The following is a 12731-nucleotide window of genomic DNA, read 5'->3' as shown; positions in this document are numbered from 1 at the left end:
GATACAAAAAATAATTCATATTTCAAATATCTTTTGATATAATATTAACTTTTAACGGCTGGTGATACTCCCTTGGGTTTTGTTTACATGGATTTAGTCAATTTTGACCGAATTTACAAAGAAAAATAATAACATTTATAATACAAAATTGGTTTTATTGAATTCACTATAAAATATAGGTTAATAGTGCATATGTTGGATACTATAGTTGTTGCTATATTTTTCTATATATTTGTCAAAGTTGATATTAGTAAAAACGAAGGGAGTATATTTGTGAACAAATTGATGGTCCAAATATACACATAGATTTTTTTTGTAAAGAATCCAAATACATATAGTAAAAACAAGCAGAGGGAACCCTAAAAAAAGATTTGGTGCTAATAATTATTTTGCTATTATGTGCCTTATTCCCATGTTCCATGGATTTTACTGGCTTTGTTCTGAAGAAAGTCCTGACATTTTCACCAGATGGGAGGCGAGTTCAGTTGATGCAAATGCGGTTGTGAAAAAGTTAAATGAGTTTAGTTAAAAAAAAGGTTAAATGGGATATACAAGTGGTGCATGTCCAGGATGCAAATCGAGGGGGGTCCCACTCCCACGGACTGCTAAAAACATCTGAATTCTTTAGTGCTCAGGCCACATGGGCACACCGTGGCTGGATCCAGTTCCAAGATGCGTTAAGCACTCAAGCTGTATATATAATGGCCTCAGCCAACCTCTTGTATCTGAAACATCAAACAAAGACCAACAATTGTAGCTCGTGCAACTGCAAGCAACCATGCTGACCCTCGTTTTCCTGCTCGTCTCCAGCTTCAGCCTCCAAACAACTGGCGCTATCGACACCCTCACCTTGGGCCGGTCTCTCCTATGGAACCAGACTCTGGTCTCCAAGGGCGGCAACTTCGAGCTCGGCCTCTTCTCCCCCGGCAAGTCCAAGAAGTACTACGTCGGCATCTGGTTTAAGAAGGTCTCCAAGCAAACGGTTGTATGGGTGGCCAACCGAGAGCGCCCGATCCTCGTGCCGTCGGCCTCTCGCTTCACGCTGAGCGACCGCGGCGAGCTCCTTGTCCAGGCGGCGCCATCAAACACCTTGCTGTGGTCGTCCAACGCGTCCACCTCGTCCCCGGGCACCACCGTCGCCACGCTCCAGGACAACGGCAACCTCGTGGTGCGGGGCAACGCGACGGCGTCGGAAACAGTGACGTGGCAGAGCTTCGACCACCCCACGGACACGTGGCTCCCCGGCGCCAGGCTCGGCTACGACCGGGCCCGCGGCGTGCACAGCTTCCTCACGTCGTGGACCGACTCCGAGAACCCGGCGCCCGGCGCGTTCTCCATGGTGATCGACCCGCGCGGGCAGGCCAAGTTCGACCTGCTCGCCGGCGGCGTACACCAGTACTGGACCACCGGCCTGTGGGACGGCGAGGTGTTCGAGAACGTGCCGGAGATGCGGTCGGGCTACTTCGTGGGCGTCCCCTACGCGCCGAACGCCAGCGTGAACTTCTTCAGCTACCACGACCGGAAGCCCATGGGCATCGGCAACTTCGTGCTCCACGTGAATGGGCAGATGCGGCGGCGGCAGTGGATCGAGGGCGGGGACTGGGTCCTCTTCTGCACGGAGCCCCGCGACGCGTGCGACGTCTTCGGATCCTGCGGGCCCTTCGCCGTGTGCAGCAACACCACCAGCCCCGCGTGCGAGTGCCCCGCGGCCTTCGCGCCCCGGTCCCAGGGGGAGTGGGCGCTGGGGAACACGGCGTCCGGGTGCGCGAGGCGGGCAGTGCTGGCGTGCTCCAACGACGGGTTCCTGAAGATGCCGTACGCCGTGCAGCTCCCGAACGGCTCGGCGGTGGAGGCGGCCGGAGCTCGGAGCGACAAGGCGTGTGCGGCCGCCTGCCGGCGAGACTGCTCCTGCACCGCGTACCTCTACGACGGGACCAAGTGCTCGGTGTGGAACGGCGAGCTCGTCAACCTGAGGAAACTCCCGACGAACGACCAGGGCGTTGCGGCGGCGGCGGCGCTTCACCTCCGTGTCGCGGCGTCGGAGGTGCCGCCGTCTGCGCCGGCGCATTCGTGGAGGAAGTCGATGGTGATCCTCGGCAGCTCGGTGTCAGCCGTGGTCCTGCTCCTGGCGTGCCTCATAATCGGCGTCGCGGTGGCGGTGGTGTTGCGGAAGCGGCGGGGAAAGGGGAAGGTGACCGCGGTGCAGGGCTCGCTGCTGCTGCTCGACTACCAGGCCGTGAAAGCGGCGACGCGGGATTTCACGGAGAAGCTCGGGAGCGGCAGCTTCGGGTCGGTGTACAAGGGGGCTCTCCCCGACAAGACGCCCGTGGCGGTCAAGAAGCTCGACGGCTTGCGGCAGGGCGAGAAGCAGTTCCGCGCCGAGGTGGTCACCCTGGGCATGATCCACCACATCAACCTGGTCCGCCTCCGTGGCTTCTGCTCCGAGGGGAACAAGAGGGCGCTCGTGTACGACTACATGCCCAACGGCTCGCTGGACGCGTACCTGTTCACGAACAGCCCGGGCTCCAAGGTCCTGAGCTGGGGCCAGAGGTTCGGCGTCGCGGTTGGCGTGGCCAGGGGGCTGGCTTACCTGCACGAGAAGTGCCGGGAGTGCATCATACACTGCGACATCAAGCCCGAGAACATCCTGCTCGACGAGGAGCTGGGTGCCAAGCTCGCGGACTTCGGCATGGCCAAGCTCGTCGGCCACGAATTCAGCCGCGTCCTGACCACCATGCGCGGCACGATGGGCTACCTCGCGCCGGAGTGGCTCACCGGCGCGCCGGTCACCGCCAAGGCCGACGTGTACAGCTTCGGCCTGCTGCTGTTCGAGCTCGTCTCGGGCCGCCGCAACAACGGCTCCTCGGAGGAGGGCGGCCGCTCCGCCGTGTACTTCCCGGTGCACGCCGCGGTCAAGCTGCACGCGGGCGACGTCGTCGGCCTGCTGGACGAGAAGCTGGCCGGGAATGCCAACGTGGAGGAGCTTGAGAGGGTCTGCAAGGTCGCGTGCTGGTGCATCCAAGATGAAGAAGGTGACCGGCCGACCATGGGGCTCGTCGTGCAGCAGCTTGAAGGTATTGCTGACGTGGGACTGCCGCTGATCCCGTCAAGGCTTCATATGCTGGCTACGGTGAATGGGTGCGTCGGTGCGGTTGCGGACATGTCATAGTAGTTCCACTGTATTAGCGTGATTTTTCCTTTGTTTTAAGTGTGACTTACCAGGTACCAGTCATATGTAGTACTGTAGAAACTAGAAAGCATTGCAGGATTAGAGATCCTCCGCAACACTAGCTGTCAAATGAATGATTTTTAAACTTTGTCAATGTTCTGTGAATTCCTGATCAAGCCAGTACAGTTGTCTTTTTAGTCCATCCTAGCGACAATAACCAACACCACCTGATGTTCTGAAAATAACGTTTCCAAAACCGCTCGTTGCCAAAACGGCAATCCCATTCATTTACACTCCTAGCACTGTGCTGTACAACTTCAGGGCGGGAAAACTTTCTATACTAACTACAAAGAATATATCGAGCACAAACCTGGAACCTAACTATCAAACTATAAAGACAAACGTCTACATACAACCCGCAAAAGAACGAATGAAATCACTAACTACAAGAACCAACACTATCAGGATATACACTTTACAGGTAAAGACGAAGCTGCTGCTGTCGAGTAAAGAGCCTTAATTACAGAAATGAACTTCAGAAGTGCTTCTTGAGAGAACCACTCAAGTTTCCATGTATGTACACTATCGATTTCATCAGACTGCTTGTTACTCTGATTCTGGATGCTATTGTGAAACTCTCCTTGCCTATGATTGTCCAAAATCAATGTCAAACATTTGTCGTTGTGTTGATCCATGACCTGAACGTATACATTGCAATAAATATCAATTTTTTGAATGACCTTGCACATTTCATGTAGAAAAAAAAAAGCACAAACACCCTATGACAGCAGGGGTGGGCATTTGGTCATGAACTTTCGATCTGCCATGAACTTCGATCTGGTAGTTTTGGGTTTTAAAAATTTCAGTCAACTAACTGTTACTCGAACTGCGGCCGAATTTTCTCCTGGTTGCTTTGTGGACAAGAGCACAGATAGATAAGAATAGCAAAGCTCACCCCATGGATCGGTCAGTGAGGTTAACCGAGGGACGAGGGTGGTCACCACACTCGACATTAATAAATAAGTCATATTGGAACAATAATGAAATCAGAACCAAAGACCACGATTTCGGTCGTTTTGGTCTTGATTTCAGGTTTCTGTCATATATGCCCTGTCCGAACAAGCTATTTACTTATTGAGAAAAATGTAAAAAAAATATGCAATTTGATAAAAGAGATTGCACGTATCCCCAAAAACCTCCTATATCCCCAGAAACCTTTTAAAAATATTCCAGATAACCATATGGTCATACTGGTTGCATCAGTTTGACAAGTTTACCTTAAAATAACTTTTTATTTATATCCAATATCAATGAGATTTACATGATGTTATGCCCACCATATATAGCTTATGGATGGCCACAAACTACAATGTTTATAGTTCCCCATTTTAATTTTAATAGGATTCGGCAAGTAATAGCAGCAATACAAGAGCCACTGCCACAGTTGAAAATTTGAGTGAGAAGTTTATTCTTGCCAGACGAGAAAGCTATCAAGATTCCTAAGTACAAAAATAATCAAGACATAATTGGAACCATAAGAGCATGCATGCATAAGAGAGCTTCCGGTTAATATAGATATTAAAAATCATAAATCATCGCAATGATTTTATTTGACAGAAGGGTTTATAAATATATAATGTTGCAAATTATCATGTAGTAAACTGGAGAAATTGGAATCACTGAAGGACAAGCACAACTTACCACTTCTTGAATATTGTGAATAGAACATGATGCATCAAGAGAAAAGTATGGAGGATCTGAATCATTAGGCACACCACCAAACAGATCTAGGTCCTCAATACACACCAATATTGATCTTTCAGTGACAAAGATGGATCTGATAAAAAGGGAGTCTTCTGCAGAAGAAAAATGACCAATAATATTTCAGCAACTTGCAAGAGTAATCAAGAAGACAAAAGAACAATAGGAAATGATCAGTTGAAGTTAAGAGTGAAATTATGGACATGCAATAGCCAAGAGTTCATGCGGAAAGTTCACATGATTGCACTTGTATATAAGTTTACGATAGATATATCTACTTAATTGATTAAGTTTACCAAGATTTAGCATATGGTGGCTTGTTTTAGATGACTTAATGTTGAATCCGAAGTTAATTAAGGCTAATGAAGAACTGAAGATGATCCCGCATGATGTTTGCAGTAAATCCTATTTCGAAAGTTCTGATGTCTTCCATCAACAACAACAACAACAACATAGCCTTTTTTCCCAAGCAAGTTGGGGTAGGCTAGAGATGAAACCCGAAAGAAATAAGTTCAAAGTTCAGGCACATTGATAGCTAGTCTCCAAGCGCTCTTATCCAAAGCTATCTCTTTAGAGATATTCCAATCCTTAAGGTCTCTCTTAACCGACTCATCCCACGACAGTTTAGGTCTACCTCTACCCCTCTTTACATTATCGACCCGCTCAAGAACCTCATTACGCACCGGCGCCTCAGGAGGCCTTCGTTGGACATGTCCAAACCATCTCAGCCGATGCTGGATAAGTTTCTCCTCAATTGGTGCCACCCCGACCCTATCCCGAATAACTTCGTTCCGGACTCTATCCCTCCTAATATCCCGAATGCCTTCCATCAACAAAATAATAATATAGTGATGTTTATCACCCAGATCGCCAGATCATGGTACCTTCAGCATCATTCCTCCAGAACATCAACATAGAGTAGAGGAAAATTCCCATCTTTGCAGATCCACATATACATTTCTCAAATAATTTAACTTGGATGTTCTCCCAACTGCCATATAAATTGCACAAATAAGCTTAATAAGCAAAATGGAAAAGATGCTGCAATGAACAAAATAATTGATGGAGAGAATAATGGCTTGTATTCCTCCAAACCCTAGAAGGGTGGGATATATAGATCCTATACATGGGCCTCTATACATGGGCTCACATATACACCAACAATAATATATTCGTTCTTTGGCTCAAAAAAAAAAGATTGTCTGTGGTGATTGTAGAAACCATACCTTTGCAAATGTATCTCACGGTCTAGTTTGGGGAAGTTAGTTACACTCAAGAGCCAAAGCACATCTTGTGCTTCCTTGGAAGTCCGTGTGAATAATAGATGGGCTGTATCGTCTACCATGTGTACCCTGTGACATTGGAAAATAAAAGTAAGCCTCAGGTAAGCTAAGCCACCATTGCTATCAATTGATACGCTAACAGACCTCAGTGCCCTTAGTCCCAGCCCAATTGTAACTTTTTCCAGACTTTCCAGAGTATAGCAGCCCAAAACTCTTGGGATGGTTTCTGCAAATTAATCGGTATGTTAGAAATTATAGTGACAAAAAAGGTCTCATATTGGGAATAAAAATTTCTACCAAACAAACGACTATGTAAATGACCAATGATCAGTCACAATAGTCAAACAAAAAGAAGGAAACTAGAAACTAGATTCAGATGGAAAAAAAAATAAACAATGCGTAGGAAAACAAGTGATTAACCTTTTCCATCACAAACCATATCAAGTAGCAGTACATACAATTTGTTTTGAGAACTTCGCACCAATGCTACCTCTCTACAGAAAGCAAGAGAACAAGTCAGAGGTCAATGTTGTTTAGAATTAAAAAGAAAATGCATGTGATTATAACTAAATAAAGCTAGACATTTTTGCTTCCACCATGCATTGGTAACTGTTTAATGCATTGAAGAATGAAAACAGCCGCATGCCAGTTACCCGATAATATGCATTATGCAAGACAATGGGCTAAGCACCTATTAAATGGTGAATATATAAGTTAACAACTACAGATATCAATTAAATGGTGAATATATAAGTTAACAACTACAGATATCTTTCTTTGTCTAGGACACAGCTACGCACATGCCAAGGGGTTGCACCATCAACTACTGTGATGTTTTGTTTCACTAATTTACAAAATTAATTTGAAATTTAATTATCTCGCAAGCACATTCCTATGACAAGTTCTCTCTCAAAGAACTGCAATTTTCAAAGTGCCACACAGATGTCTTATCAAATAAAAAATAGCTCTGAAACAAAAAGGGGTAATTACTGATATTGTAATCAATCCTTAACCTGTAAGCTTACAGAAACATACTCCCTCCATCCAACAATGTACAATGCATTTTGATTTAAAAAGTCGAATTGTAAGCATATTTAGTGCACTAAAGTTACATCAATAAATTTCTATTCAAGGTACTTTCTAGTAAACTGGAAGAGGAACTGATGGTCATTATCTACTTTTGAATATATCCATTTCAAAATATGTCTTACATTGACAGAGGAGTAATACATAGTATCCACAAGAGTTGTACAAAAAGTCATAAATTTTTTAATGATAATCATTGTGGACGAATACAATTTGACATCAAGCCATTATTACATTAATCTGGTGTATTCTAGTTTATTAACCAATCAAAATCTGTTCATCAAAGTTAGCTCTTGCAACGTTTTTAGAGTTAGTGAACGCGGAGAAAATAGCTCTCACCTTTGAGCTAAAGCACTTGCATCCTGAAACAGGTACGCACAACAGGCTACTTGTTCACATGTTTCAGACTTGTCCTTGTTTGCTACTTCCAAGTTGAAGATATCCTCAACAATCTTGTGTTTGTCTGTGTTACAACAAATCATATTTGTGCTGATATTCTTAGGCAGGATTCTTGAATAACGGTTTTCAGAGCCTCCTTCCTTGTGAGTACTTCTCATCTGGTTGCATGTCAAATGGCCATTTCCTTCAACTAAAACATGCTCACCCACCTTATCGCCATCCATTTTAATATTTTGTAGTTCCGTACCTTTATGATTCTTGAAAGGAAATACACTCCTCTCAAACTTCTGCCGGTTGCATGTCAAATGGCCATTTCCTTCAACTAAAACATGCTCATCCACCTTATCGCCATCCATTTTAATATTTTGTAGTTCCGTACCTCTATGATTCTTGAAAGGAAATACACTCCTCTCAAACTTCTGCTTGCCTTTTTGTCCAAATAAATGGCCTGAATTGTGACCGAGATGACCATTCCTTTGGTTACTGCCATGAAACTCCTCAATATCAAACTCTCTGTGACCTGTAAGACTTGGTTCATCTTCTGCTGAATGGTCAGACAAACTTTTTTCCCCTAAGAAGTACTTTCCCTCATGATGACCATCTACAAAATGAAATGAAGCTACCTGTCCATTAAGAGCCAACTCCATCTTTGTCTGAATTTCTGCGCAATCACCTTCCGAATTGCATGAACAAAAATCATCTGAAGAATCATCGCTGCAGCTGCTACCACTACCGAGTGAACCGACAGAATGAAGATGCCCTGAAATCTGCAAAAATTCTTCCTCCAGGAAAAGTCTGCGATGTAGAATGTCTTCCTTGTATTGTGGAGGTGACTGTGGACTAGGATATGCACTGTATGGACTCGATTCTATTAACTTGCTCATTGTATTGGATGGTGTTCCATTTGCCAGCATATTTTTAGAACCATCTTCCAATTCAGAGAAGGGGTCACTATGTGAAGTGCCTACTAACTCAAGGGGAGTAGGTCGTTGAAAAGAATTCAAGTGCATCATTACATGAGCTTGGTCTCCATTCACTTCATTTGTGGAATCTTTGATGATTCCATTAGAACCAGACCATGCATCTGTGAAAGATGAATAAGATTCCAAAAGGTTTGAGCTGCTCCCACCTTCTGATACATGTACCAAATCCGACATGTTACTTGAAGTCTCCTTCGGTGCTCTCTGCCTTTTCTTTTGTCTAATATACCTTCCATTGCCATTGGCGAAGTCAGCAGGTAGGTTTTCACCTTCAGTTTTCTCTGCATTGTCATCCATCCACTCCTTAAATTCACGGAGCCAATTACTTGATTTTTGTTTCTTCAGCAATTCAGCGGTGTTTATCAATGAAGCAATTCTTACATCATGATCAGTAGCTGCAGTCTCATCCTTCTTAGAACTGTCACTATCACAGGGGGTGGACTGCTGGTCTATACCATCATCACAGAGATTTGTCTCTCCCTCCACTATGCTGGCAAGTCGAGAAATTTTTCTCTAAAGTAAAAGAACAAGAAAAGCAATATCAGTTAATCATTGAAGAAGTCACGTCAAGTTGGTCAGACACTTTTAAGAACTTATGCAAGATCCTAGATTTCAACTTTGCAAAGCATGGAGAGCATATGTTGAATTTCCAAAAATGATGATCATATACACAACCATCTTGGATGAATCAACCGGAAACCAAATTTATACAAGCAAGAAAAAGTTGCTTCTGCATTTTTTGTGAAAACTAAAAAGGACATGTAAATTTAAGGAATAAAATGAAAGCATAATTGCAATTCACCACAATACATGTGGTAAATTATCTATACTGCAAGAGCATAGTATCGCAGGAAATTTCCAAACAAGGAATCTTGATATTTTGTGCTACATCCGATGTATGAACATAGTTCAATTGGTGTAACAGAATAACAGATACAAACCATTTTTGAAGTTAACGTTTCTTCATCTTCATGATCATCTACTGCAGGGAAATAAAACCCATAACCAGCAGGATGATTTTGTCTGCATGCAAACAGTACTTGCTTTTCCCAGTATTCTTGTGTGTTCATACCTTTATCATCTAACTTCAACTGAACCAGAAAAAGCCAGGGAACAGAGCTGTCACTTTACTCCAATACTGCGGAACAAACTATTATGATGGGGAAAGTAATAGAAAACAAAGAGTTTGATACGAAGCATACTACTTACATTCTCTGGATTACGGAAAAAACTGAACACATGTGCTCGATACCACCGAGCACAGCAGATAGGATTGCCTTCCAACCAGAGGTTCTGCAATAGAGATAAGGTGCCCAGGATTTCCAATTCTGAGAAATTTGAGATGATATTGTACGAGAGATCAAGCCCCATGAGTGATTTGAGATTCTCAATCCCATGTATTGTAGTTAAAGCGTTATTCCTCACAACAAGTTTTACAATTCGACTGGAAACCTGCAAGAAAGCAACAGATAACTGTAAATATACCACTAAAAGCATGTAACCAGAATAAGCTAGACTGTCTGGCAATGTTCTGGAGTGGATTATAAAGGAAACACAATTACCTCACTCAAGGATGAGATCGAACGCAAATGGTTAAACCCAAGATCCAGATTTTGCAACTTTGTACATTTCCGCAGATTGTCCACCTTTGCAAACTTGTTGCGACTAAGATCCAGTGTTTCGATTGCCGGTAACAATCGCAGTGACTCATCCATGAGTACTATGCCATTAGATGTACATGAGACGTATGAAAGTTTGCTCCATACAGGAGAGTCCTTGATATCCGTGATTCTACTTGCGAAAACATGCCTAAGAGCATCCTGCAGTAGCACGAAAATCAACTATTGTGAATTCAGCTAAAGTATTCTAATAATATGGAAGCGCTTTGCAAGGAAGCCTGGATCCACCGAATTGATTATCAGGATGAGTAATGCTACTTCTCTTTCTAAATGAATTCTTTGGTGCTAGCTGAACATTTGACTGTATACCAGTAACGATTAAAAATATGGCAAGCCAAATCAAGTTGCAGACACCAAAAGCTGCAACGAAACACTAGAGTTTTCCATATGTGTGCTCAATTTTCGTTGCATATCATCAGCCAACAAACCACACCATATACAACTGTTGATATCTGATACTTGCACAAGCAACATGGAACGGGGAAGTACATTAAAGCTAGAGTAAGAGATGCTAGCAGCCATTGAGAATGCATTATGCTCTTGATAGTATCTAAGATGACTGAATATCAAATTCGAATGAACAGTAGCTCCAGTTAAAATTTTCTCCATAACTTGCAAAATGATGTAGATGAAGATGCATGCACAGACCACAGTATGTTATGTGTGTTAAGAGACCACATGACTGGACAAGTTCTTAATGCCAAAGCTTGCTAATTGTCACAGAGTAATACAGCAAGCGCAGCAGAGATGATTGTTGCATTAGCATGCATCGCCTCAGCAGCGAAAGGAGTGATATAATCATACAGAATTGTAGGGACTCTGTAAGATGCCCCAATCCATCTACTTCAGAAGAACTGCTGAGGACTAAACAAATTTCGAATTAGGAAAGGATTATATGAGAATGATTTCAGGACAATATTATACTGAACCCTACAACAATATTATGCTGAACCCTACAAGCAAGGCCTGAATGAAACTTCAATAAACATAAGAATCAGAAGGCATCTTAGCACGAACATCTAATTGATTAGCAAAATGGCAGAAACATGTTGAGTGAACAGAACTAACGAACAGGACTGAATCGGATCCTAGGAATGGATCAATAGTGTGGACTGTGGAGCATAGCATTGCAGCAACGGACTAAAATAATGAGGCTTCACTAGCTGTTGATGAACCAGAACAGCAAACCATAGGTTCAATTGACAGTTCAGAATAGCTCAGGGTAGTTGAGGATCATAAATAGAGCCTGTGGTCACCACGACGCGAACCGGCACAGGCAAGGAATACAAACGAAATTGTGTCAGATGGTAGGAACGCACCGTAGAATCGTAACAGACGAGCTTCTCGAGGGTGTGTCGGAGGTCGAGCAGCCCCCTGGCGGCGGATGTGGAGAGGTCGCAGCCCCGCAGCTCGAGCACGCGCAGGCGCGCGAAGGGCAGGAGCGAGAGCGGCGCCGGGTCGCGGCCGGGCCCCGCGGCGACGACCTTGAGCGAGGTGAGGAGGCGCAGGATCCGGCGGAGCTGCTCGAGCGCGCGGTGGTCGCCGAGGTCGGCGACGTAGGCGCGGAGGTAGTCGACGGGCGCGCCGGCGCCCACGGCCTCGAGCTCCCGCAGCGCCTCGAGGCGAGAGGCGACGTAGTGGAGCCCGACGGGGTGGAGGCGCAGGGTGACGGTGCCGTCGAGCAGCGCGCCCGCGTTGCGTTCCACGAAGCGGACCAGCAGGTCGAGGTAGCGGTCGCCGGTGACCGGCGACGCCGGGGGCCCCCAGCGCGGCGTCGCCATCGGGATCGGGCCTAGGGTTTGGGGGCGGGAGCGCGCCGGCGCATCCGCGGACGCCGGCTTGCGGGAGGGGAGAGGAGGGGGAGGGTGGAGACGGGGGAGGGACGGAGGGAGGGAAGGAAGCGGACACGGCCGCGGTGGTACGTATGATTGGGGACACGCGGGTTAGCTGTGGCGCGGTGTTGGGAGAGGGAGGGAGAGGGACGCGACGCAGATGCCCCCCAGATGCGCGGTTTGCTAGCAGCACCCGGTGCGGTTTCTTTCGGGTTTGGCACAAGTGCCCGTGCTCTTGCAGTTTCCGGCGCTGGCATTGAGTTGTGCGCGCGGTTACGGCTCGGCTGGGAGCGCGTTGGCGTTTTGTTGCTGCCGGCGGCGACGCATGGTACCTACTGCCTGGCTTGTCGCTTTGTTTTTTTTTTTTTGAATAATCTGGCTTGTCGCTTTGTCTCGGTTCAGTGACTACCAGCCGCGTGGGATCTGTCGCGATGACGTCAGGGTGGCGCGGCGTCATCCTAGGACCGTTGGCTTGACTGCTTCGTAGGCAAGGCATCAACCGCGGGCACGCCGGTAAAAGTTTTAATTCTTTTAACAGTTTT

At 45.7% G+C, this 12731-nt stretch overlaps 2 protein-coding genes across 4 annotated transcripts; one reads left to right on the top strand and one right to left on the bottom strand.

Annotated features, from left to right (window-relative positions):
• The first annotated feature begins 643 nt into the window (after nt 1-643).
• On the top strand, nt 644-3345 carry LOC120692055 (G-type lectin S-receptor-like serine/threonine-protein kinase At2g19130). The gene has a single exon (XM_039975260.1). The coding sequence runs from the start codon at nt 779-781 to the stop codon at nt 3167-3169; it is 2391 nt and encodes a 796-aa protein (XP_039831194.1). The 5' UTR covers nt 644-778; the 3' UTR covers nt 3170-3345.
• Nucleotides 3346-3411: 66 nt separating this feature from the next.
• On the bottom strand, nt 3412-12227 carry LOC120692054. 3 transcript variants are annotated; one of them, XM_039975258.1, is made up of 12 exons: nt 11677-12227; nt 10241-10498; nt 9888-10130; nt 9620-9769; nt 7999-9191; nt 7639-7866; nt 6634-6707; nt 6358-6439; nt 6157-6282; nt 5815-5921; nt 4871-5025; nt 3412-3867 (listed from the first exon to the last, which is right to left on the bottom strand). In XM_039975258.1, exons 1-12 carry the CDS (start codon nt 12136-12138, stop codon nt 3631-3633), a joined length of 3315 nt encoding a protein of 1104 aa, XP_039831192.1. In that variant the 5' UTR covers nt 12139-12227; the 3' UTR covers nt 3412-3630. The 3 variants fall into 3 exon arrangements, with proteins under 3 accessions (XP_039831192.1, XP_039831193.1, XP_039831191.1); XM_039975259.1 differs by having other exon boundaries at nt 7639-7974; nt 8107-9191; XM_039975257.1 differs by having other exon boundaries at nt 7639-9191; nt 11677-12226.
• Between the last annotated feature and the right edge of the window lie 504 nt (nt 12228-12731).

The sequence above is a fragment of the Panicum virgatum genome, chromosome 9N, assembly GCF_016808335.1.
Source record: "Panicum virgatum strain AP13 chromosome 9N, P.virgatum_v5, whole genome shotgun sequence".
Classification (NCBI taxonomy): domain Eukaryota; kingdom Viridiplantae; phylum Streptophyta; class Magnoliopsida; order Poales; family Poaceae; genus Panicum; species Panicum virgatum.
Note: the sequence above shows the minus strand (reverse complement) of the source record. Positions and strands in the feature narration are given on the sequence as shown.

Coding starts and splice junctions, on each gene's coding strand:
- LOC120692055 (XM_039975260.1), top strand. CDS start 779: ATGCTGACCCTCGTTTTCCTGCTCGTCTCCAGCTTCAGCCTCCAAACA.
- LOC120692054 (XM_039975257.1), bottom strand. CDS start 12,138: ATGGCGACGCCGCGCTGGGGGCCCCCGGCGTCGCCGGTCACCGGCGAC. Junction 10,499..11,676: donor TCGTCTGTTACGATTCTACG/GTGCGTTCCTAC, acceptor GTGCTACTGCAG/GATGCTCTTAGGCATGTTTT. Junction 5,026..5,814: donor CTGGAGGAATGATGCTGAAG/GTACCATGATCT, acceptor TTTCTTCTGCAG/AAGACTCCCTTTTTATCAGA.